General features: G+C 55.1%; 1 protein-coding gene across 5 annotated transcripts in view; it reads left to right on the forward strand.

The window, feature by feature from the left end:
• Positions 1–8,662: 8,662 nt before the first annotated feature.
• PTGER3 (prostaglandin E receptor 3) overlaps positions 8,663–24,506 on the forward strand; it is a 136,367-nt gene continuing 120,523 nt past the window's right edge. For all 5 annotated transcript variants that reach the window (XM_056814931.1, XM_056814932.1, XM_056814929.1 and 2 more), the window contains exon 1: positions 8,663–9,532. In XM_056814931.1, the coding sequence (XP_056670909.1) occupies positions 8,672–9,532 (861 nt within the window). In that variant the 5' untranslated portion in view covers positions 8,663–8,671. The remainder of the gene's footprint in view (positions 9,533–24,506) is intronic.

Raw genomic sequence — 24,506 nt, forward strand, 5'->3', positions numbered from 1 at the left:
GGCCTTTGGTAGGGGCCAAAGTACAGCAATCCTCAACTAGCCCTCTTGGAGAAAGGAAAAAGGCCGTTAAGTATGGGAGGCCCTGGATTCTAGCTGGGTGACCCTGGGCAGGTCACTGAGCCCTATGCCTAGCCTATCTATAACTGGTAGACTGAGCCTTCAACACGTCAATTCTGACACCGCCTGCAGGGTAGGAGATGGAAGAGCAGAAATGCCATCTTGAGGCAACTCGCTAGTCCAGGACGGTTTCCTCAGTGAGAAGCTGGGCTCAACTTAAGATGGCCGTCTGATACGTTCCCTACATCTTCCGCTCTGCGGGCAAGCTCTCCAGGAAAGGGTCACTAAAAAGCTCTGACGTCTCGGGGGTCCCAGTTCTTGAAAAATCTGGTGGGCTGGGCAGCAAGACAATGAACGAGATAAATTGAGGCTGCCTCTGTCCCAGAAGGCAGTTTGCTGTCTGCTGACCTTCACCAATGCCCAGGCCGCCATCTTTATTTCTTATGCGCCTGCACGCCTTTGGACTTCCCCATGCCCGCAGGCATCTCATCATCTTGGAGATGCAGTCCACCTTGGTATTCTGCTCTCCTCAGCATCCTCTGGTTGGCAGAGAACACTGTGAACCCCAACTTGAAGAGGATGCCCATGCCAACCATCTCTCCATTTCTCATCTGGCCACAATCCTTCACACTACTTGTGCCCTGATTTATGGTCTTCCCTCTCAGCCCTACTTGCTCACGCCATTGCCCCTGCTTTGGCCCAATCGTCTTCCTCAACATTGTAAATTCCTTGAGGGCAGGGCCTGGTTTTCTTTTTCATTTTTTATTTCCCTGCCTGACACATAGTAGGTGCTTTGTGTTCATTGACTAACACATAAGCTCCTCAGAGGTCCAGAAGGATCCGGTGAAAGGGCCTCTGACCAATTTCCCTTGCCCCTGTGGTGGGGCTTTGCTGAAGTCCCAAAGTGACACATCCTCAAGTACATCCATCCACAGGCCTACAAAAGGGGTACATGCAGGGGTACGGACCTGGGAAGCAGCTCAGAATCCCCCTGACTTCTCAATGACTCCACCACGCCACACCGCAGACCTGACTGAAGAAAAATTAGCTCTATGGAACATCTCCCTCCTATTAGCAGGAGCTTCTGCCACAGCTGCCACACCCCGACTTCCTTCCCTGGATCTCAGCCATCAGTGCCTTCTGTCACAGGAGGGTTTGGGAAGGAATGGGCTAAAAACAGCAGTCAGGGGAAAGATGCATTTACATGTGTCCCTGCAGAGCTACAAGATGACAATTTGGGGGCTGTCTAAATGGCCTTTTGGTCCTTTCTTACTCTAATCTAAAGCATGGAATGTTTCCCCTCCCCAGGGTTCTCTAATGCCCTGAGGAGCACTGGAGGGGTGGGGGGTGAGGTCTCCCCTCTGCTTTTGGCTCAGGTCCTACAGTTTGGGCTGCCCCACGTATTTGAGGGGTGGTTCATTTGTATTCGAGGGGTTCAGTCTTTCAGTATCGAGAGGGAAAGAGTTGGAGACCCCCCTTCTCACAGAGGGGTTCAGGGGAGACAGCTGATTTTTAAGGTTGGCTCAGAGAGAGGTGAGGGGGTTTGAAGATTTTCCTCCTTAGCTAAGGCTGCTCTTCCAGATTTGCTCTTGTCCCTCTTGTCTCCCTTCCACTACTCAAGACCAAAGGATCTCCCCTTGAGCTGTTCACTCACACTCAGCTTGGGGAAAGATAACTATTTTAATGTCAACTCAATTGGGGTAATACAAAGGAATAACTAGCAGGGAAAGAATGAGAAAGGAAGGTGGGAAAAGGAGATACCTGTCTCAAACCCTTTTCCTCCCTTCTTGAGTTTGGGGGGAACTCAGGCCTTGGCAGCCTGAGCCCCCTGAAAGAAAGTCAGGTTGACTCACCCTGGGTTTGGCCCCTTGGCCACAGTTCAGACTCAGGGCAACAGGAGCTGAAGTAAAATCAGACAGAGATTTAAAATGTCTTTCTCAAGTTTCCTCTTCAATAGTCTTTTCAGTTGGGAAATGTTAGGGGAAAGATGTCCAGTCACCAGCAGGAAAAGTGGATAAGGAGAAGGAGAAAGTCTTTTCCCACCTTCTCTCTTCAGCTTCTCAAGACTGAGAGACCAACTCCTCTACCAGCCAGAGTCTTCTCCTCCAGATTCCAATCCCTCGGGGCCCTCCTCCGTTGAGGTGATCAGTTTCACACACTCTTCAGCCTGGCACTTTTTATTTAGTGCCCTCCTCTGTCACACCCAATCCAGCAGGGCACGAGCACCCAGTTTCACTTAACCATCCGGCTTTACAAAGGAGCATTGACTTCAGGCAGGGCCAGGATGAACATACCAAGCTCTCACCTCCTAGATAGGGTCCCCTCTGCAGCATCTGGCTCTTGGAGGGGAGTTCACTCAGGCTCAGTCTAGCATTGGTCCCTCCAAAGCCCCTCTGGCCTAGCTTCCTAGAACCCTGGCTTCTGAGGGTTTCCCTACTGCACCAGCAGCACCAGCTATCCTAGAAAATAGGCGCTAAGGTGCCATACTTGGGCTCCAGGATGGCCATTCCACTCCCCAAACCCAGTGCTGCTGAACAGCACAAACAAGAGGCCCAAACTCCAAGCCCATTTCCCAGGCCCCCGGGGCCTCCTGGAGGGGAAGGTGGCCTCAGACTGGCTGCTTATTGCTTGGTGCCACCCTGGGAGCACCCCTGAACATGCAGGAGGAGTGCTTCAGAGAGACAGAGGCTGCTCCCAGCCTCAAGGCAGGCTCTGCGCCAGGTCTCCCTGGCGCCTCCCTCAGGGGTGCCCCTCTTCACGTCTGGACATTCACTAACCCAGGTATATGCTGTGGGCAAACCTGCTGCCCAGCAGAGCTGGGAAAGAAGTCCCCCTTTGTGTGCTGCCCCGACTCCTGGGGTGTCTCACTCGGACAGTCCTTAGCTCCGAATGCCTGCAGGTCTCTCCTGGGCCTTGGTGCCGTCCCTCAGGGCTCTACCAGGTGACTGGGATGGAGTCTTGGGGTTCTCCTGAAGGGTAAGACAATGCTCAGTGGGTCCTTTCGGACAACTGTGGGCTCCCCATCCCTTGAGATACTTCTTCCCTGTGGCACAGCCTTCTTGGCGCAACTGGGGTCAATGTCAGTTGGCCACAGTCCATCGGGGGAGGCCGATGAGCAGGAGCCTGGGTGGGATTCCCCCAGTGGCCCAACGGAGCAGATATCACAGCCAGTGAGTCTCCAGCCCCCACCTCAAGCATTCATTTGAAAAGAGCCTGCACCATGTGAGCTGCTGACACACAAATGAAGCCAGTCCTTGTCCTCAAGGAACTTAGAATCCACCACACCGGATGGACAGCGAGTTCCTTGGAGACCCATTACCGGATCAGGGTGGTTAATGACCCAGGTCCAAATTGCAGTGTCCAAAGACACTTTGCTGCTAATAGCCTAACCAAGGGAGACGCGATGACGTGATCCTGCGTTCTCATTTCCGCTTAGTCTTTGCAGCCAGCATTTCTTCAGAAAATCCAGTCAAGAACTGACACCAAGGAAAGAAGATGGAATTGGCCACCTTGGTTTCAAGTGGGAGACTTGCAGGTTACTCCTGGCCCTCTTCTTAATTCCCTTCATGATCTAGTTTCCTCCCTTCTGTCTCCCACTCCAAAAAAGTGAATCTCAACAATTTAAATATTAATAGAGTACAAGAGAACAGAGTACAATGCCCTTTGGGGAACAATGGATCTTCCAGCTCCATGTTGTATATTCAGCGATGCCCTAGCCATGCCTGGCAAACAGGAAGCATCCTTTGATCCAGCAACACCACTCTAAGGTCTTCATCCCAAAGAGACCCATAAAAAAGGAAACATTTGTTACAGCTTTTTGTGGTTGGCCAAAACTTGGAAATGATGGGGATGTCCACCCATTGGGCAATGGCTGAACAAGCTGTGGCACAGAATGGGGACGGAGTACTCCTGGGCTCTAAGAAGTGCCCAGCAGGATAATTTAGGAAAAATCTAGAAAGACTTACATGAACGGAGGCAAAGTGAAATGAGCAGAACCAAAAGGCATCGTGCACAGCCATGGCAACCAACCACAGCCACGGCAACCAACAACTGGACGTCCTCGTGGCTCAGCCATGCCGGGAGTGGTCCAAGACTCCTGATGGAAAATGCCATCCGCCTTCCAGGAAAGAATGGAGGGAGTCGGCATGCAGACCGACTTTCTTCCTCTTCTCCTTTTTCCATTTGAGATCTCCTCCACAGAACGGCGAATATGGAAACACACTTAACACGCTTTATGCATGTAACAGCATGTGTCAAGAAAGTCTCTCTCCGATCGCTTCCCGTCTCAGGGAGGAGGGCAGAGTGAGGGCTGCGGGGGGTGCTGGAAGGAGGATGAGAAGGAGTTCAAGAAAATAATGATGAAAGTGGGTTTTCCATGCAATTAGGGGGGAACAAAACATTTTTTAAAAGAAAATAGGCGCTTTTTGCCTTAAACCAAATTCATGGGCTTCCGGCTGTTGTGCTGGGTGGGATCTCTGAGACCAGCTAGACCATCCGCCATTGAATTAATTCTTCAAGTAACTTCAGCCTTTCACCAACATGGCGGCCCTCAGGATTAAGTGGGCAGATTCTTAAGCAGAGATCAGCAGCAGGGTCTGAACTGGGATCCTCTTTCGTTTCTCCCAGCTTCATCCAAGACTGGGGAGCTGCTCAGACACACATCAGGCAACCTGCAGTTAGCCAAGAAAACACCGGATGGGGCTATTGGCTCAGAGAAATCCAGCTCCAACCGATGACGCCCCAAAGGCCAAGCCGGAGAGATCCTTCCTCCCTGCAGTCCATTGTTGATATAAAGGCTAGAATGGGAGACAGGCTGCAGCCTATCTCCTTCCAGTACGTAAAAACAAAAACAAAACCTTTGAAAAAAGAAGGCCAAAGTAAAGCAGGATTGCGGGGGAAAAAAAAGAAACAAGGGACTGACTATGCAGCAGGAAATGGCCCTGTGTTAGCAGTTCACTGGGCATCTTCCTAGCTGATGCAAGTTGCCTCCCCTCTAGCTGCCTCAGTTTCCCCATTTATAAAAGAGTAACAAGAGCATCTATTTCCCAGGATTGTTGGGAGAATAAGATGAAATTCTGTTCAGTGAGCCCTTTGCAAACCTTAAAGCTCTGGATCAATGCTAGCAGGTCGTTATTATTCCAATTAGTGCGGATGGGACCAGGGACACCTGTTCCCAGTGCCCAGACAAACCCCTTCTTCCTTTTGCTCAGGCTCTGGCTTGGGTTCTTGGCTCTGAGAGGCAGCTGGCTCTGTATGTCACTGGCGATTCAAGCCACCCAGATGCCAGTGCCATCTCCACCCTGAGCTGGCCACCTTGAGAAGCCCGTTTCAGACCTGCCTGTGAACCTCAGTTTCCTCATTTGTCAAGGGACAAGAGTGGACTAGAAGCAAAGGATTCAACTCTAACATAGCAGTCTATGGTTCAAAATACGAAGGAGAATTTATGCTGCATCTGAATGATATCTGGTAAAAGGCAACATGATGTGGGAGAGTCCAGAAGGATGAGTTCAAGGCCAGCTTCTCACATAGTTTGACTGAGTGACCCTAGGCAAGTCACCTATCCCCTCCTTTCCCCCCAAGTAACATTTTAAAACCATAATTCTAAAAGAATCTTTTTATAAAATGTTTTAAATTTTTATTTAATTTATTATATTATAAAATTTTATTTAATTGATTAATTTAGAGTATTTTTCCAGGATTACAAAAATCATGTTCTTTCTCTCCCCTCCTCCCTGCCCCTCCCATAGCTGACCTGCAGTTCCATTGGGTTTTACGTGTGTCTTTGGTCAAAATCTATTTCCATATTATTCACATTTGCATTTTGGCCGATCGTTTACAGTCTAAATCCCCAATCAGATCCCCATCAACCCATGTGATCAGACAGTTGTTTTTCCTCTGCATTTCTACTCCCACAGTTCTTCCTCTGGATGTGGAGAGCATCTTTCTCATAAGTCACTCAGGATTGTCCTGGGTCATTGCATTGCTGTTAGTATAGAAGTCAGTTACATTCAATTGTGCCACAATGTATCCATCTTTGTGTACCATGTTCTCCTGGTTCTGCTCCTTTCACTCTGCATCAGTTCCTGGGGGTTCTTCCATTTCACATGGAATCCCTCCAGTTCATTATTCCTTTTAGCACAATAGTATTCCATCACCATCAGATACCACAGTGTGTTCAGCCATTCCCCAACTGAAGGGCATCCCCTCATTTTCCAACTTTTGGCCACCACAAAGATCGCAGCTATGAATATTCTTATACAAGTCTTTTTCCTTATTATCTCTTTGGGGTACAAACCCAGCAGTGCTATGGCTGGATCAAAGGACAGACAGTCTTTCTAAAAGATTCTTAAACCATTCTGAAATCCATAAAAGCAGAAAAGCAGGGAAACTGCTTCTCTGCATCTTTGCGGAGGCTACCATATAGTAATACTAAGAGGGGGCAGCTCAGTGGATTGAGAGTCAGGCCCAGAGATGGGAGGTCCTGGGTTCAAATCTGACCTCAGACACCTGGGTGACCCCAGGCAAGTCACTTAACCCCCATTGCCCATCCCTTACACTTTAGAACCAATATGCAGCATTAAGATGGAAGGTAAGAGTTTAAACAACAGGAGCTCATTGTAGAGGCTCTACCCTCTGGAAGAACACTTGGATAAAGCTCACACCAAGCAGAAAAGGAGACCAAAGCCACCTCAGAAGGGGATCCGCAAAGGAAAAATGGTGAAAGAGCCCATAGCTGGAGCAGTGGATAGTGTTGGGCCTGGGGTCAGGAACACTCCTCTTGAGTTCAGACACTTACTAACTGGGTGAGCCTGAGCAAGTCACTTCACACCATTGGCTGCCTCAGTTTCCTCATCTGTAAAATGAGCTGGAGAAGGAAATGGCCAACCACTCCAGGATCTTTGCCAAGAAAACCCTCAGTGGGGTCGGAAAGAGGAAGGGGCTGGAACCGGGAAAGCTGCTCAGCTCTGTGGTCCTTGCTTGGAAAAAACTCGGGAGGCCGTCTCCACAGCCCCCATGCAGGGTCATCCAAATTTGGCCAGATGGGCCAGACTGGCTTGAAGGCGGCCAGGGCTCAGCGGAGGCAGGTCTCGAGCCCATTTGACTTGTTGAGCTCCTTAAACCAGTCCGCATCGGGAGACTTGATGGAAACGCATGGGCTCAGCTGGGAGCCTCCAGCCCTTCCCAGAATAGGAAAAGACCGTTTCATTTCACGCCAAACGGGGCGCCACAACCAAGGAACCAGCCTGGGAAGCGCCAGCGGCCAGCCTACCAAACTCCCCAGAGAGCCAGGCGACCAAATTCCCGGTGATCTAAGGCTGAAGCCCTGGAGGAGGAGACGCTGTGCGTGTGTGTGTGTCCGGAGGGGGCGGGGGGGGGGGTCCTTTTCCAAATATGAAGCCTCTGAAAATGATTGGCCACCAGTGAACCATGGGGGGGGGGGCACTAGGCAAAGGGGTCGGGGAAGGAACCCCGACGCGCCCGGGGAAAGGAACTTGGCTCTCCACCGCCCCTCCTTTACATCTAAATGCGAAACAAATCTCCCCGGCCAAGCGAGGGGCCAAACAAATGAAGGGATGGATCGGGACTATTAACTCCCCAGAGCTGGAGAGCGCCGCCTTCGGAATCCGAGCCCCTGAGGGCTGGCATCCCAGCTCTGCCCTCATAACCCGGGGGACCTTGGGCAGACCCCCTCGTCGGAGGCACGAAGCTTCTTGGGAGTCCGGCTCCCGTCCTCCAGCCTCCTGCTCCGGAGGTTTGAATGGACTTCTGCCGGGCCCCTAGGAATGGAAGGCTGCTTTCCATAAGCCCACGTTTTGGGGATATCCTTTGGGTCTGGAGGTCTCTAACCCTGCAGCTTCCCGAAGAACTCGGGACTCTAAAGAAAAGGGCCTGAGGGAGGACATCAGTTCAAATACCTCCTCACACTTTGACCGTGTGGCTGTGGACAAGTCTCCGGGCGCCCCAGTCCCCTCCTCTGTAGAAGGAGGTTAAGGGCGCCCGCCTACGAGGGCAGCCATTGGGAAGCGCTTTGCAAACCTCAAAAAAGCGGATCCGGGGCGGTTCTTGGCGTTCGCGTTCATCGCTGTTACTCTAGGGAGGCAGGAGAGCCAAAGGGCCTCCGCGGACTAGGCAGGCTGACTCCGCCCGGTTCTGCCATTGGCCCTCGCTGCCCGGTTCGCCCCGCCGGGCGGGGGCGTGTCCGCTTTCTCCCCCACGCGGTGTCCCCACCCCCGAGCGCTCGGCTGCTGTCTCCACCTCCACGGGAGTCGCTGCTGGTCATTAGGAGGCGGCTGGAGCGCAGAGCGCAGAGCAGAGCGCGGAGCGCGGAGCCGCCTCGACTCAACTCTCCGCAGCCTCTTCCCATTCTCCCCCGGCGCAGCCGAGCAGCGGGGCCCCAAGAGCCGCCCGGGGCTAGGGGCTCCCCCTCACCACCCCCCGGAGCCGGCTGCCCAGCCAGCAGGAAGGGGGCCGGGCTTCTTCTCCAGGGGAACGAGCTCCGGGACAGCCCGGGCAGCATGGCACGCAGGAGCGCCCTCGCAGCGGGCGTCCCCTCCAGCCTCCCGCAGCTGCACGCCCTCGGACGGCTGCCTCTGCCCCTGCCCCTGCCGCGGGCATGAAGGAGGCGGCGGCAGCGGGCGGCCCCCCCTTCTGCAGCCGCCTGAACCAGTCGTCCCTGGGCCCAGGGGGGGCCAATGACACGGACGGCCGGTGGGAGGCGGCTGGGGAGCACTGCGGCTCCGTGTCGGTGGCCTACTCCATCTCCATGATGCTGGCGGGCCTGGCGGGCAATGCACTGGCCATGCTCCTCGTGGGCCGCAGCTACCGGCGCAAGGAGAGCCGGCGCGGCCGCGCCTTCCTGCTGTGCCTGGGCGGCCTGGCGCTCACCGACATGACGGGCCAGCTGCTCACCAGCCCCGTGGTCATCGCCGTCTACCTGTCGCGGCGGTCCTGGAACCATCTCGACCCGTCGGGCCGCCTGTGCACCTTCTTCGGCCTCTCCATGACCATGTTCGGCCTGTGCCCACTCTTCCTCGCCGGCGCCATGGCAGTCGAGCGCGCGCTGGCCATCCGCGCGCCGCACTGGTACGCCGGACACCTGCAGGCCCGCGCCGCCCGCGCCGTGCTGCCCGCCGTCTGGCTGGCCGGGCTCGCCTTCGCGCTGCTGCCAGTGGCTGGCGTGGGCCGCTACAGTGTGCAGTGGCCCGGGACCTGGTGCTTCATCAGTCCCGGAGCGGCGAGCGGCTCCGGCCGCGGGGACGTCTTCTTCGCCACCACCTTCGCCTGCCTGGGCCTCGCCGCGCTGGCCGTCACCTTCGCCTGCAACCTGGCCACCGTCGCGGCGCTCGTGGCCCGCTGCCGCGCCAAGGCCGTGGCTGCCCCAGCCGGCGCGCGCTGGGGCCGCATCACCACCGAGACGGTCATCCAGCTCCTGGGAATCACGTGCGTCCTCTCCGCCTGCTGGACCCCCCTCCTGGTAGGTCCCACTCTGGGAACGGGGGGCGGAGGGGGGCGGCAGAAGCGCGTGGGGCCGGGGGCACGGCTAGATGCGGGGCGCACAGGGCTCTGGGAACGGGAACGGGTGTGTATATGTGTGTGTCTGGGGGGTCCCCTTCCCCCATCTGGCGGCCCCTCTGGCTCTGGCTGTAGGGGGCTCGGACCCGGGGCTGGCAGGGGCCTCAGAGGCAGCCCCCTCCTTCACTTAAAGGAGAGGAAACTCCAGGGGCAGACTTGGCAGCCCAGGCCCCCGGACTCCCCTGGCACCGCCGGCTCTCTCCGCTCCGCTCCTGACGTCTCCCTCCGGGGATGGAGTGGGTCTCCCTGTCAGGCCGAGAGACGCCCAGCCCCAGAGACGCTTCTCTCGGAGCGGCAGAGGCTGGAGGCGAACTCGCCACGGGGGCTGACTTGGTTCTCTGGCCCTTCTCCCAGCGCCACGCGGGTCGGGTTCAGCTCCTCCGGGCAGGGGGATTTGAGGGCTCCGCCAGCTCGGCTGTCCCTGGGGCCGCAGCTCTCAGCGCACAGCGTGGGCTGGTACACTGCCACGCCCCGGCCTGGGAGTCCCAAACCCTCCCCTCGCGGCCCCTTTCCTCCCGGGGCCCGGCAGGCTCCGAGGGAGCCGGTCAGACAAGTTGGGGCCCGAAGGGCGGACTCCTCTGCCCGGCAGGGGCTCCGGGTGCCAGCTGCGCCCCCCGCCCCGGGGCTCCCTTCCAGCTTCTCCACAGTTTCAATGGTGAAATTGCCCGCCACGGGCGCCGGAGCCAGAGGAGTCGAGAAGACTGGGAACTTCCCCGGGCTGGGAACAGTCCGGCTGGGCTCCGGAGCCAGAGACCTGCCCTTAGAAAGGGACCCCCGAGGGCGTGCTGGCGGGGCTCCCGTTTCCTTCCTTCCGCCGGAGCTCCGTGGATGAGCAGGGGGCTGGGGGGGCCCTACTTCCCTCCCTGACCACTTGCTACCTCTGCTGGTGCAAACCAAGTCCAGCCAGGCGGGATCGAGCAGCCGACAGGTTTCTTGGCATGTCGCCTCACTTTCCTCCTTGGTGAAAGCAGGCTCAGCCTGGCTGCCGGCACTATTCCACCTCAGTGATTGGGAAAATGGAACCAGAGGCTGTGACCGAGGTCTGTGGTTGCATCAAGAGTTGGTGTATGTTTGCCTTCGGACAAGTCATTTGGACTTCTTGGCTTCGGGCCGCTCTTTGTCTAGAAAAGGCGGCTGCCCCAGAATCCAGGGGCTGGCACAATGACTGAAGCGTTTTCCTATTCGCACTAACTCGGAGCATCCAGTCCTTCAGACACACAGAATACAGGCCCACACGGAGGAGGCTGAGCTGCCCGGGGAATGCCTCAAATCAAAACGGTTAAGAACTCCTGGACCAAAGGGCTCCGTGGAGTCGGGAGGTCCGGGATTCCGATCCAGACATTTGCTAGCTGCGTGACCCTGGACAAGTCATTTCGGCCCTGTGCCTCACCCTTACCGCTCTTCTGCCTTGGTCCGGATCGCGAGACGGAAGGGAAGGCTTCTATCTTCTCTCCCACCTCCTGGTACTGCCCTGTGCGCGTCTGAGGTCCGGGGCGCCTTCACAGGACTGTGCGGATGAACAGTCGAGCCAGAGGCTTCGCCAAGGACACTTCCAGCATCGAGAAGGCCCAAGCAGGGGGCGTGCCTGGCCCGGGAAGTCCAGAAGAGCGGCCGTGGGCAAGCCTGCACCCCGCTGCAGCCGAGGCGGAGCAGCAGAGCTCTGAGGCGGCGAGAAAGGGGAACTGGGGCTGCTGCACAGCTTCTCGGTTCTGGTTTGGAATCCCCACAATTGAGCTTCCTGCCTTGGCGAGGAGTCTCGGGTAGAGAAGGGGAGCCTTCCTCGGGCCGCTGAGCTCGCTCGGACCTCCTCCTTTCCTCCACTCGAAGCTGCCGGAGACACGGAAAGGCCCAGAGGCCGCGAGGGACGCGCCCTGCCTTTAGCCCCGGGGTTCGAGGGCTAGGAGCTGGGCTTGGCCACGGACCACTCCCACGGGCTTAGGAAGCTGCCCTCGGCTGTTTGGGGCCTACAGGCGGGGCGCTCTCACCCCGAGTCCCCCCCCCCCCCCCCCGCACTTGGGCTGAAGGTCATGGATTACCGCTGCGGGCAATGCCCGTGCGGGTGTGCCCGGGGCCCCGCCCACGCAAGGCCTGGTCGGCACAGAAGGCCCTCGAGGGACCGGTGGCTCTGCGTGGCGGTGCTGGCTTCTCAACTCGGGCCCAGAGGATTGAGGGCAGACTCGGAGCTCCGGAGCGCTCCGGGAGGCCTTCAGGTCATCATTTGGGTTCCAGGCTAACTGCTAGAGCGGAATAAGCCAGGCAGGAAGAAAATCCTTTCCGGACGGCTGGCCGTGGCCAGAGAAGGGGGCCCGGTTAGTGGGGCAGCTGGGGCCAAAGTGAGCCAGTCTGGAAGCACGGAGTTCAGCTTTGGGCTCGGACACCAGCTGTGTGACCCTGAGCAAGTCCCTTTACCTGGTTTCCTCATCTCTAAAATGTGCTGGAGAGGGACATGGCAAACCATTCCAGTGTCTTTGCCAACAAAACCCCGGATGAGGCAGGAGGAGTGGAGACGCGGCTGCAAAATGACCAACAAAAGTCATTAGTGGGAGTTGGACGTTAGGAAAGACCTTGGAACCGGCCTGGTCCGGCTCTGCTCCGAGGCTGGATGGGATTTCCAGCTGCCTGGTGGTCTGAGCCAGCCTCCTGGACGCTTGAGGTCCTCCCCGAGGGCCGCCGGGAGGAGGGAGCCTAAAAGGGCCTTCAGACTCCCACCAGTAACCTTCCCCCTCACTCCCCCCCCCCCCCAGGCTTGGCTGCGATCCCGAGTAGGTAGGGAGCGTAGGGAGGGAGCAGAGCGGAGGCTCAACCTGGGCTTCCTCTCCCTTTTCTGCCCGGAGCAAATGTGGAAGAGTGAAAGGGAGAAGAGGAGGGAGGGAGAATGAGAGAGACGGGGAGAGAGAGGGGGAAGGGAGAGAGAGAGAGGAGGGGGAGGAGGAGGAGGAGGAGACGGGGAGGGGAGGAGGAAGAGGAGAGAGAGAAGGGAGAGGGAAGGAGGGAGAGAGAGGAAAGGAGGAAGGGGGAGAGAGGGGGAGAGACAGGGACAGAGACAGAGACAGAGTTTCTGCTGACTAACATCCATCTGCATACAGTGTGTTATTGGGAAGGCTATACTCCCCTGTTTCATCTAGAAGACCTGAGCTAGATTCTCTACATGGGCCTGGCAAGGTCTCCTTTCCAATGGCGATGGAGTGTGGACAAAGGGCTTCCTTTCCGCAGAGCAGAGGTTTGTGCCATCCAGGCGCCCGAGCATTCTGAAATGGGTTTGGGAGCCATGGTGTTCACAGAGGAGGGAGCTCACTTCTCCCCAAGCCTCCTCACGTTAGTCAGAGGAAATTGTTCGGAAAGTTTGGTTCCTCCCTCCCCTCCTCTCGGTGCCATGATCCTTCCCCCACATCTCAGTCCCTGAGGCTTTCCCTGCCCTAAAGCCCACTTGGGACAAGTTGGCCGACAGTGGTCACAGCTGCCAGCGAAGCTGCCAGAGCTCTCTTGCCTGAGAAGGAGCCTCATCAGTAGAACCCCTTTGCTCTTTGCAGTTAATCCGAGCGGGATGGTTCATAGCATTTGGCAACAGTTCAGAGTGAAGCCCTCCAGGCTTTCCCTGAACCCCTTCTCTCTCTCCTTTGGAGGGTTCCACAGCAATCCAGTCTATTCATTTACACAATTTCTCAGCCATTTCATTCTCCAGTCCTTGAGCACCACTTCAGGCTTTCTTTTTGTTTTGATTTTTTTTCATGGGATCAAGGGGTAGAGGAGACCTTAACCCTCACCTTGGGAAAACTGAGGCCTCAGTCACTTCCGTGATTTGCCCAAGGCCACAAAGGCAGCAAGGACCAGGGGGTTAAATCCTAGGTCTGACTCCACATCCAGGGTCATTCTTTTTCTCCAAGCTCCTCCATCCTTGATGTCTTTCATTCCTGTGCCGAAATCCCTGTGTGTGTGTGTGTGTGTGTGTGTGTGTGTGTGTGTGTGTGTGTGTGTGAGAGAGAGAGAGAGAGAGAGAGAGAGAGAGAGAGAGAGAGAGAGAGAGAGAGAGAAACAGAGAGACAGAGACAGAGAGAGGGAGAGAGAGAGGGAGAGAGAGAGGGAGAGAGGGAGAGAGAGAGGGAGAGAGAAGGGAGGGAGGGAGGGAGGGAGAGAGGGAGAGACAGACAGACAGAGAGAGACAGAGACAGAGAGAGACAGAGAGAGAGGGAGAGAGAGAGGGAGAGAGAAGGGAGGGAGGGAGGGAGGGAGGGAGAGAGAGAGAGAGACAGAGAGAGACAGAGAGAGAGGGAGAGAGAAAGGGAGAGAGGAGGGAGGGAGAGAGAGAGACAGAGAGAAACAGAGACAGAGAGAGAGAGACAGAGAGAGAGAGAGAGGGAGAGAGAGAGACAGAGACAGAGAGAGAGAGAGAGAGGGAGAGAGAGAGAGACAGAGAGAGGGACAGAGAGAGAGACAGAGAGAGAGAGAGAGAGACAGAGAGAGAGAGAGAGAGAGAGAGAGAGAGAGAGAGAGAGAGAGAGAATACTAGCCCATAGGATGGAGAGCAGAAGAGAATGGATCATGTGTGCTTTTTGCTTTAAACCCCTCACCTTCCATGTCAGAATCAGGACTGATTATTGGTTCCAGTGTGTGGAACAGGGTGGAGAGCACCCCTCTGGGAGGGCCACTTTTCACAATGAAGTATGAGCAGGAATGACAGTTTTTTTCTCTTTCATGAATGAGGGCAGTGCCCCTGTTCATACGGCAAATGCCCCCTCTTCTGGGTGAACCTAGTCTTTTATTGGCTTTAACCACAAGCCCCTCCTCCCCCACACACACTTCCTCCACCTCCTTTCCCTGTCTGCCCCCTGGAAACTGGGGAACCAAAACTTACAGGCTACAGTTTTACCCAATCAGAAAACAGTACAATCACAGTTTTACCACTCATAGGCTGGCACAGAAGCTTTGGACCCAGGAAGCAAACAGCGTAGCCACAATTTGGCACCTGGAGCATATTGGAACATCCTTAGGGGCACAGCCGAACAGAAGCAGGGGCGTCTTCTTGGTTAGAACAATGTACGTATCAACATGTTTTCAAGCTGGCACAGTGCTTGTCCAGGGGCTTTCAGAAAACCTATTTTGAGAGCAACACATAGCCCCCTCCTCACCCAAGGCAGAAGAGTGGTAAGGGCTAAGCAATGGGGTGAAGTGACTTGTCTAGGGTCACCCAGCTAGGAAGTGTCTGAGGTAGGATTTGAACTTGAGTCTTCTGATTCTACTCACAGTTACATGTTTGTCGATGCTAAACAAAATCAGACCGGCTCTGCTTGAGTCTAATCCCTTTCACTATTCATATATATAGTTTTTCTCCTGGCTCATTCAGATATTTAATTTATCATCTCAAACACAGCCATCTAGTGTTGGGAGCATACCATGGTCGTATCTTCCATTCCCCAGCCATATTTGAACCCAGGGGGTCTGTTAAAGCAGAGAGGGAGGAGATGGTTTCCTTGCAGGGAAAATGAAATTTGTTGTCTGCAAAGGAGGATCTTTTTCAGGTTTGGGTCTTCCAGACACGCCTCCTCTGAGGATGGCCGCCTTCCTTAGTCTTTCTAAAGGGGTGACGGCATTGGATCATGTGTCTGGCTAAAGTCATGTACTGGGAACTGTGTCCATGGAACAGAAGAGGATACCCTGTGTAGACGAACCTTGGAACTGTGGCTTTCTGTGAGTCAAGGTGTGAGAGAGTGATTCTGCTCTGTGTTGTGGAAGCAGAAACCCCAGAGGAAGAGGAAGAGGAGGAAGAGGAGGAGCAGGAAGGGGAAGGGAAGAAGAAGGAAATCACATATGGCGGCAGTCATGGAAGAACTGGAAGCTGGGAAGGGCCTTCAAGATGATCTAGTCCAACTGCCCTTATTTCATCAGTGAGTTCAAGTGAGGCCCTGAGAAGTGTCCAAAGTGCCCCAGGCAGTGAAGGGTGGAGGAGGGAGTTCCTGACTTGAGGCTGAGCCTCTTTTATGTCCACTTGGTTGCTTGTTTGTTTTTCACCTCAGCCGGGCTCCCTCCCCAACGCTGTGTGGAGAGGTTCTTGTAGTCCGGATCTTTTTGGCTGGGGGGTCATATTGTCTCGGGGTGCTTGATTGGGTGGTTTTGAGGCAGGAGCCCACTTGTCCTGGCGGGAAACCCCGGGAGGTGGTTGGAAGAGGGGCAGCCCCAGAGTTGGCGTTGATCCTGAGGATGTCGGAGGGCCGAAGCTTGCTTGGACCTCGGGGCCTTCCCACACTCTTCCTGAGGATTTAGAGGCGGCAGAAAAGAGCTGATCTGATGAACGGGCGCAGGTACCTTTTGGTACGTAAGCATGTCTGGTTTGCTGTAATGACGCCGTCTGAACTGAAAGCCGCGGCCGTCACTTCCCCGAAAGGGGAACTCGATCGGAGCGCTGGCGGGTGCTTTTCAAGAGAGCAATCACAGGGCGGCCGCGGCCGATCTGACATCTTTTTCTTTCAAGCCCCCGAGGCTGCAGAAAGGGGGGACCCAAAGGGATGGGCTTGGCCGTCAGAGATGCCCGTCAGGGCCTGAGCCAGTGATGCAGGCGTCCGTCCGCACAGCCAGGCCAGGTGCCGGGCCTTCCAAAGGCCCTGCTGGCCCAGAAGCTGGCGAACGGCTTCCAGGAAGCGTGGACAGACTCCAGAGCGGCCTCCGCCTCCGTGGCAGACGTTGCCTTCTGGCTCTCCTAACCCTGTGGCTGACGAAAGCAGCACCAGAGCTGGAAGTCCGCCCTGCTTGTGACATTAGCCCCGGCGCCGCCAAAGCGGCCTCTGACCCAGTCCGAGAGGACCCGTGAGAAGCAGGAGCTCTCCAGCCTTTCCTCCTGCGCTGATCTGCTGTCTAAGCGATCCCGCCTTCTTTCAGGCAAAGGAGTAGCGTAGGACGGCCGGGGCCAAGCCGTGCCCTATTGCTGCCGCCCTGGAGAGGCGGAGGAAGCCCGGACAGTGACCGGAAGTTGTGGCCACTTATAATGGGGGGGATTGGAAGGCCTTAACGAGCTGACTTGGGGAGGGGCCCGTGGGGGGGCAGCACCCCAGGGACCCCTCCAAAGCCCATCAGAGAAAGGCGGCGCTGTGACGCCGGTCAGAGATGCCAAACTGGGGCCCAGACCTAACTAAACTCTATCTGAGAACTACTAGGAGAAAACAAAATGGCGGCCCCAAGTGAAGAGCGGAGCATGAAGCTGCTTGACTGTCTACACTACTTGGGAGGGCTGGACCTAAGAGCCCACTAAGCAGGCCCCACCGATGGCAGGGCAGCCCCGAGGGGCTGCTCCAGACCGGGTAGAAGTCGCAGGACACCGTCAGAGCAGGAGGGAGGGGCTGCCCCATGTCCCAACGGAGCGGCTCCCAGTTCTGCTGTGTCTCCCCCAGAGCGAGCTGCTGCCCAGTGGAGGGATGGACCATATTCTTGCCATCACCAGCGCCCATCCTCCCCCCTTTGACTGCTGTCCGCATTACCAAAGGGAGGCAGGAAAGTCTCAGATTTCTGAGAAAGGCCAGATGTGAATTCTGGGCGGAGGGACCACAGCCCGGGCTTCCCGGGGCTGGAGGAGCTCGCCGGGCCGACAAGACGTCTAGTTCAGCGAAGGGCTCTGCTCTTCTTTGAAGTGGCTTTTGGCAGGACAAAACTGCAGCACTCGGACATCTCCTGCTCCATTCAACGGGAAGGCCTGGGAATCCAGCAGGCCCAAATCTCCTTCTCCAAAGGCTTTGATCTGGTGAGACCCAAGGAAGCCCCCCAGACGGGTCGGCCCCAAGATCTGGAAGACCGAGCAGAGGTGTGTCCGACCTTCTGGACAATGGAGCGGAGCCTGGATCTGGAAACCACCCTCCTGTGCCAAGTGGACGCTGCACAGTCCTTGTCCAGTCAGACTCCATAATGACATCCTCCCTGAGTTCTCACAGGTGCTGGTCCAAGAGTTCTATCTTCTTGGCTTCCTCCTTCTCTTCCTGGCATTCGTCCTTTGGACGTTATCTTTCTAGGGGTCCTTCCTTCCTTCCTTCCCTCCTTCCCTCCTTCCTTCCTTCCTTCCTTCCTTCCTTCCTTCCTTCCTTCCTTCCTTCCTTCCTTCCTTCCTTCCTTCCTTCCTTCCTTCTTTCCTTCCTTCTTTCCTTCCTTCCTTCCTTCCTTCCCTTCTTCCCTCCCTTCTTCCTTCTTTCCTCCTTCCTCCTTCCTCCTTCCTTCCTTCCTTCCTTCCTTCCTTCCTTCCTTCCTTCCTTCCTTCCTTCCTTCCTTCCTTCCTTCCTTCCTCCCCCCTCCTTCCCTCCCCCTCCCTCTGTCCCTGTCTCTCTGTCTCTCTCTCTCCCCCCTCTCTCCCTCTCTCTCTCTCTCCCTTCCTCTCTCTCTCCCTCTGTCTCTCTCTCCCTCTCCCTCTCTCTCTCTGTCTCTCTCTCTGTCTGTCTCTCTCTCTTCCTCTCCCTCTCCCTCCCTCTCTCTCTCCCTCTCTCTCTCTCTCTCTGACTCTGTCTCTCTCTGTCTCTCTGTCTCTGTCTCTCTGTCTCTGTCTCTCTGTCTCTCTCTGTCTCTCTCTCTGTCTCTCTCTCTCTGTCTCTGTCTCTGTCTCTCTCCCCCTTACTTTCCATCTGAGAATCAATACTGTTTGTTGGTTACAAGGCAGAAGAGTGGTGAGGGCTAGACAATGGGGGTTAAGTGACTTGTCCAGGGTCACACAGAAGGCTCATCTTTATGCATTTGTCACATTAGATCCCTCCGACCCACAGAGCAAGTGCAGCTTCACTGGGGTCCCACGATTGCCACCCTCCACCAGTCCCTTCCTCTCTCCTCCCTCCTGCCCCTCTAAGCTTTGTATTTGTACATCTGCATACAGTCTCTTCCTCCTGTAGGATGGCGTTCTTTGAAAGCAGACCTTCTCCTTGGTTTTCCTTTCTGTCTTCTAACCCTCCGTGCCTGGCCCAGGGCTTGTGAATAGCAGCTATTTAATGAAAGCATGTTGACTTGAAAACTGAATTCTGACCCAGAGTGTCCTAGAATGGAAGGGGCTGCCTTGGGAGGAAGTGAGCTTCCTGGCCCTGGAGGGATTCCAGCAGACACTGAATGATGGACCACTTGTCTGGGATCCCTGGATCAGCCCTGGTTGTCCAACTCCAGTAGAGCCCACCAAAGAACCCACTCCATAGACTTAGGAACCCCGGCACTCCCGGTCTCTCTGTTCTCTTCCTCAACGATGGGTGATCTGGTTTGGGCTGTCCTGGGGAGTGGACAAGGGCTCATGTCCCGTCCAGCCCTCCCCTTGGGCCGTCGGGATGGTTCTGTGGTCGGCTGGGCTCGCAGGTGCTGTGGGACTCTGCTCAGCTCTTCTCACTCTTCTTGAATCCTGGGTTCCTTCCTCCCAGTCCTGGGAATGGCATCAGGACCCTCTGGCCAGGCAGCCACCCAAATGAGCCGGGCATGACTAATTGGGAGGATTTGAGGCCTCTCAGCAGAAGTGGGAGCTAGCGGCTGGGCTCCCTCCTCCCCAGAGCCTGGCTGGAGGTGGCTCTAGACCCCTGTAACAGACTCTCCCTTTTGTTTGGAACAGTAGCACAGAGCAGTGGAAAGAGCTCTGGTTCTGGAGGTAGAGAATCTGGATTCAAGTCCTGCCTCCGCCCAACACTTCCTACCTGGGTGACCTTCGTTAAATCCAGCCTCCCTGAGCCTCCCTGAGCCTCCGGTGCCTCCTCTGCACCTGAAGGGACTGAAGGAGGCTATGGAGGGAGGTGGATTGCTCCAGCTTGGGAGTTCTGAGCTGCAGAGAAGCCCACAAGAGCAGAGCCCCGAGGCCTGCTGGATGTCTGATGGCGCCCAGAGCAGGTCAGCTGAATCTTATAGCCAGGAGGGGCTTTTCTGGCTGACCAGCTGTGGTGGCTGGGGCCGGGCCAGGCTGGGATGCAGCCAGCATTTCCCAAGTGCCGCCCATGGGCAGGAGGACGAAGTTCTGGCCCTCCAGAAGCCTGGGCTCCATGGAGTGTAGGCAAGAAGCAGCCAAAGAGGATGCACAAATAGACAAAGTGTAGGGGGTGGGGCATCAAGGGAATCCTCCTGCTCCAGCGGGCCAGAGCTTTGCTTGGAAGTACACTGGGGACCCTGAGAAGCAAGGGGGAGGAGGGATGGCATTCCTGGCAAGGGAGAACCTGTGCAAAGGCTTGGAGGTGGGAAAGGGGCTACCCCAGGGGAGACAAAGCAAGAAAGCCAGAGAATCTGGACTGCGGGAAGAAGGCACCTGAGCCTGGACAGGGAAGAAGCAAAGCTCTGGCCTGGCTAGCCGAAGTGCCCATCACCCCCACAGACGGCCCCAAAGCTCGGACCTGAGCGAATATAGCTCAATGAAACGTAAAAGCGCCTCAAGCCTTTGTGATGGCCCTTGCCAAGTCTCTGGGCCTCCTGGGGTGGGGGTGGGGACTCCCGCTGTCCCGGTGCGCAGAACCCCTTTGGTCCCGCTCTTCTCACCGGTTCCTCTTCAGGGTTTGGCCTCCTGGGCAGCTCTGGCTCTCTGGGATGCTTCGAGGCTCCTCCCCAACCCTCAAGGTGTGTCTCCTCCACCTTCCTCCGCTCTTTTAAACTCCTTCCGATTGATTGGCAGGCGCCCCCCAAGCCCCGCCCAGCTCTCTGCTGGCTCCTCCATCCTGCCTCAGACCACAGAGTTCGCAGCTCTGGTCGTGACGTCACGTCCTCAAATAGGTGGGGGCTCCCGCTGTCCCGGGGTGGAGGGGCCCAGCGGGTTCAAGTCCTGCCTCCGCTTAAGGCCTGTCGCTGGAGCTGTCCGTGCCCGACTGGGCTCCCCGAGACCGTGAACTGCCGAAGAGAGGCTACCTGGCCCGGAGAGGGGTTTTCTCATCTGGGAGTTCCCTGAAGACGGACCCCTTCCAGAGGCTCCGTAGAATCCCCGCGGACTGAGGGAAGCTCCCCGTTTGGGTCTGCAGCCCCGTCCAACAGTCGTTCTCCACAGTCGGGTGGGAGTGATGGGAGCGGAGCAGAAGCCAGGAAAGGCCGGGCTCTTTCCTCCCCAAATGCTTCACTTCTCCTCCTTCCACCTTCCCGGCGTTCAGACCCTAACGCAAAAGAGAGGCCAGGCGGGAGCCTAGGAAGGCTCAGGGACTCGGTGTTCTCATCTGGGAAATGGGAATAAGATTCCCCGACTGACTTGGAAGCTGTGGGGAGAATCCAGTGGGATGATGCTGAGGAGGCCCTCCCTAGAAGAACGAGGAGGAAGCAGGGCTGCCATTGTTTCCTCCCCATTGACTCAGTTTGGGGCCAAATGGTGACCAGAGAGAATGGTTGTTCCTGTCTCTGTGCTGGGCTGTAGATCTGTCCTGGGGCTTAGCTCTGGGGGGCTCTGGAGGGGAGTAGCACTAATAATAACAAGTAGAAGATCCCCTACCAAGTGCCAAGACTTCCTCAATGTTGCCTCATTGGCTCTTCGCAAGATCTGTGAGGTAGATTCTATTATTATCCCCACTTTACAGTGGAGAAAATGAAGACAAAGGTTAAGTGACTTGTCCAGGGTCACACAGGCAGTAAGTGTCTGATGCTGTATTTGAACTCCTGTCTAGATGACCATTAGGGGTGTGTGTGTGTGTGTGTGTGTGTGTGTGTGTGTGTGTGTGTGTGTTATCCCTGCCAACTATTCCCAGTGGTGAGGAGATGGAAGGAAGGGCAGGTGGGTTTCTCAGCCCAGCAGAGAGTCATTAGCTGCTAAGCCTGACTGTCCCTTGTGCTTCGAGGGAAGGCTCCTTCCCTCCCACCCTTGGGCCTTGCCTTGACCCCTGGCCCTGGCATCTGTAGGACATCATGCCTCAAAGAAAGTAGAGAGGAAAGAGAACAAGGCTGCAGAATCCCCAGTGCACGCCCTGGCTCAGCGCCAGCACCAGCGCATCTCCCCTCCAGTTCCACTCTGAGGATCCTGAGAAACTTGAGTCCTCAGAGCACAGGCGAGGGGATCTCAAAGGGACTAAGGAAGTCATCTTGTCTAGTGCAGAGAGAGAATATTGTGGATGGGGTGTTCTAGGACTTTGGGAGTGTTTACAGTTATCTCGTTATTCTCACAACAACCCTGAGAGGTCGGTTCTTTTATGATCATCCTTTTGCTGATGAGGAAACAGAGGAAGACAGAGGTTAAGTGATTTGCCAGGGTCACCCAACTAGTACGTGTCTAAGGCTGGACTCGAATCCAGGTCTTCCTGACTCTTGGCTAGTGTCTAGTGGCTATAGTCTAGTGACTATACCAACAAGCTCACTGACTTGAACTCCCTGTATGTCATTCCCAGCAAGTGGTCATCCACTTCCACTTGAAAAATGCCAGATAGTGGAAAAAGCCCAGCGCCATCTTGGATAGTTCATTTTCCTTGAGAGGTCCCTTATTGTCAGGAAGTATTTCCTTACGTCAAGCCTAAATCTGTTCTGCTGTAGTGGAAATCCTGCCCTGCATGCTAGAGGGAATTTCCTCCCTCAGGATTTCTTACACCAATGGGAGGTCTTTCCTGGCACCCCCAGCCAAGGCTGCCCTCTGAGGCTTCCCTTTGTCTCTTTCTTTGTGTATCGCCTGCACTTTGCATGGTGCCTGGTGCATAGTAGGTGCTTAATAAATGCTTACGGGCAGCTTACCTCCATTTACCCTGTATTGGGGTGGTATGGTTGTTGGCATTGTGTCAGCCTCCAACTCCTTGAAGGCAGAGAGAGTTTTGACTTTTCTGTGCCTCTGCAGTGCCTGGCACTCGATGCTTTCCAACTTGCCCATCCCTATTGCTGGAGGTTGTATTTATTAATCTCTGTATAAATGACGTCTGTCCAGGAAAGTATATGTGGGGCTGAGTACAGAGCCAGGAAGAGCTGAGTTCAAATTTGGCCCTCAGCTCTGTGACCCCTTTCCCTATCCTGATATCAAGGCTCCTGGTGGGACCTCATTTATTTGTCCTGGGATGGTGGTGTTACGCATCTGTTCTTATTTTATGGCAAAAAAAAGTTCAGGAAATTCTCACCTTAAATAATTACAGCAGAATCGTAATCTTTTCTTTTCTTCAAAGACCGACGAAGATTGAAAACAACCTCCCCCCACCCCAGTGCCCAAGCCAGGGTTTCTTATGTGGGACAGGTCCATGCTCATGGAGGGCACACAATTTTCGGGTCCCTGCCCCATCTGCAAAGGTCAAGGAAAATGATAGGGTCCGAGACTTAGACTGTGGCAGAGTAGGACCAGCCAATGGAGCTTGTTGAACGTGGCGGATGTTCCATAGGGACAATGGCTCCCTTCTCCCTCTCCTGGAATGGGGTGGGCTGTGGACTGGACTGGATGTTAGGCTGTTGGCCCCTCAGCTGAAGTGAGCAGCCGTGCCAACCATTCCAACTTTGGGCAAGCCAGGAGGCAGCCTCGGGGTTGTCTGATGATAGTGACATCTTCAAAGGGCATTTCTGACATTTAACTGGCTTCAGAGAGAAGCGCTGGTTCAGGTCCTAACTCTGATGCTTAATGCCTGTGTGACCTTGGGCAGCTTTGGTCTGCCTCAGTTTCCTCATCTGTAAAATGGGGATCAGAATAGCACCAACCTCTCAGTGTTGTTGTATGGCTAAAATGAGTAAAGTTTTGCAAACCTTGAAGTGTTCTATGAGGCAGTGTCTGATTATTATTTCTACCCTTAGTAGGGCTTCAGTTCTAAAGAATGTCTAAAGAGAACAGCCACTAAAGTTGTTTTCTAGCTTCCATTTCTGCCTGAAGGTCTTTGGAGAGCCAGGTGGTTTTTTTCTGTCCTAGAAGAGCCCCAGAACTCCTTGGATCTTCTTTGCTTTTTTTTCTCTCTCTGTGTTGTTTCTCCCATCTGACAGTAAACTCCTTGAGGGCAGGGACTGTTTCCCTTTCATCCTCTGGGCACTGGCACAACTGTCCTGGGACTTTGCAAACTCTTGCTTCCTTTTGTCATCTGCACATACATTGGCTCCCTCCAGAGAAGGTAAACTCCTTGAGGCAGGGCTGGTTTAACTTTTGTCTCTGGGTCTCCAGCCCCCATCCTAGGGTCTGGCAGATGCTCTGTGTTCAAGAAATGCTTCTTTGATCGCCTGGAACTTTCTCTGGAAGGAATTTGCAGAATTAAAGACAAACAAACAACCTTCCAACTTGGTGGGCTTTTCCCTCTCTCAGCTCCAATGTCTGTCTATGGTCAGTGGGAAAAGAATTGTTTTTGCTGCAAAGATCAGGGAAATTCCAAACTGGGAATCCAGCCAGGACTCTTGTGGCCAGCAGGTAGCCTTTAGAGAACTCCCCGTACCCTGAACATGGGCACTGGCTCATTTGATCCTCCGGCAACCCCAAGGTAGATGCTATCATTTCCCCCATTTTCAAATGAAGAAATGATCTTCCTAAATGTGAATGGCCACGATTGAATCACAGCCCTCAGTGGCAGAACCACTTCGAGCCTAGCCCCAGTAGGAGCTTAATAAATACTTATTGACTTCTTGTCTTCGGCTGTCCCTATGCCTGTTGCTGCTGTTTCTGCTGCTGCTGCTGCCGCTGCCTGAGATTCTTCCTGTCTAACATTGTTTCTGCATCCGTAATACAGTAATACAGAAGAGCTGGATGCAGCGCTCTGTACCTGCCCTCCAGGCTCTCGAGGGAGGAGCTTATCATCCAAATAGCTAGCAAAGTGGCTGCCACACAGCAGGCACTCAGCCAGAGTTGTTCATTGAACCCAGGACAGTCCTATAAAAAGGGGAAAGTTCTGGGGAAGTCTCAGTTTCTACCAAGCAAGTCTTTAAAATACATTGAACAAGTGGAGGGATTTTGTACATCATTTCATTAGACATTTTCCATGTGATAATGAATTTAAACTTTGATAACTATTTACAGTCTTCACGTATTCCCCCCAATATCTAAGAACATA

Source organism: Monodelphis domestica, chromosome 2, assembly GCF_027887165.1.
Source record: "Monodelphis domestica isolate mMonDom1 chromosome 2, mMonDom1.pri, whole genome shotgun sequence".
Lineage (NCBI taxonomy): Eukaryota > Metazoa > Chordata > Mammalia > Didelphimorphia > Didelphidae > Monodelphis > Monodelphis domestica.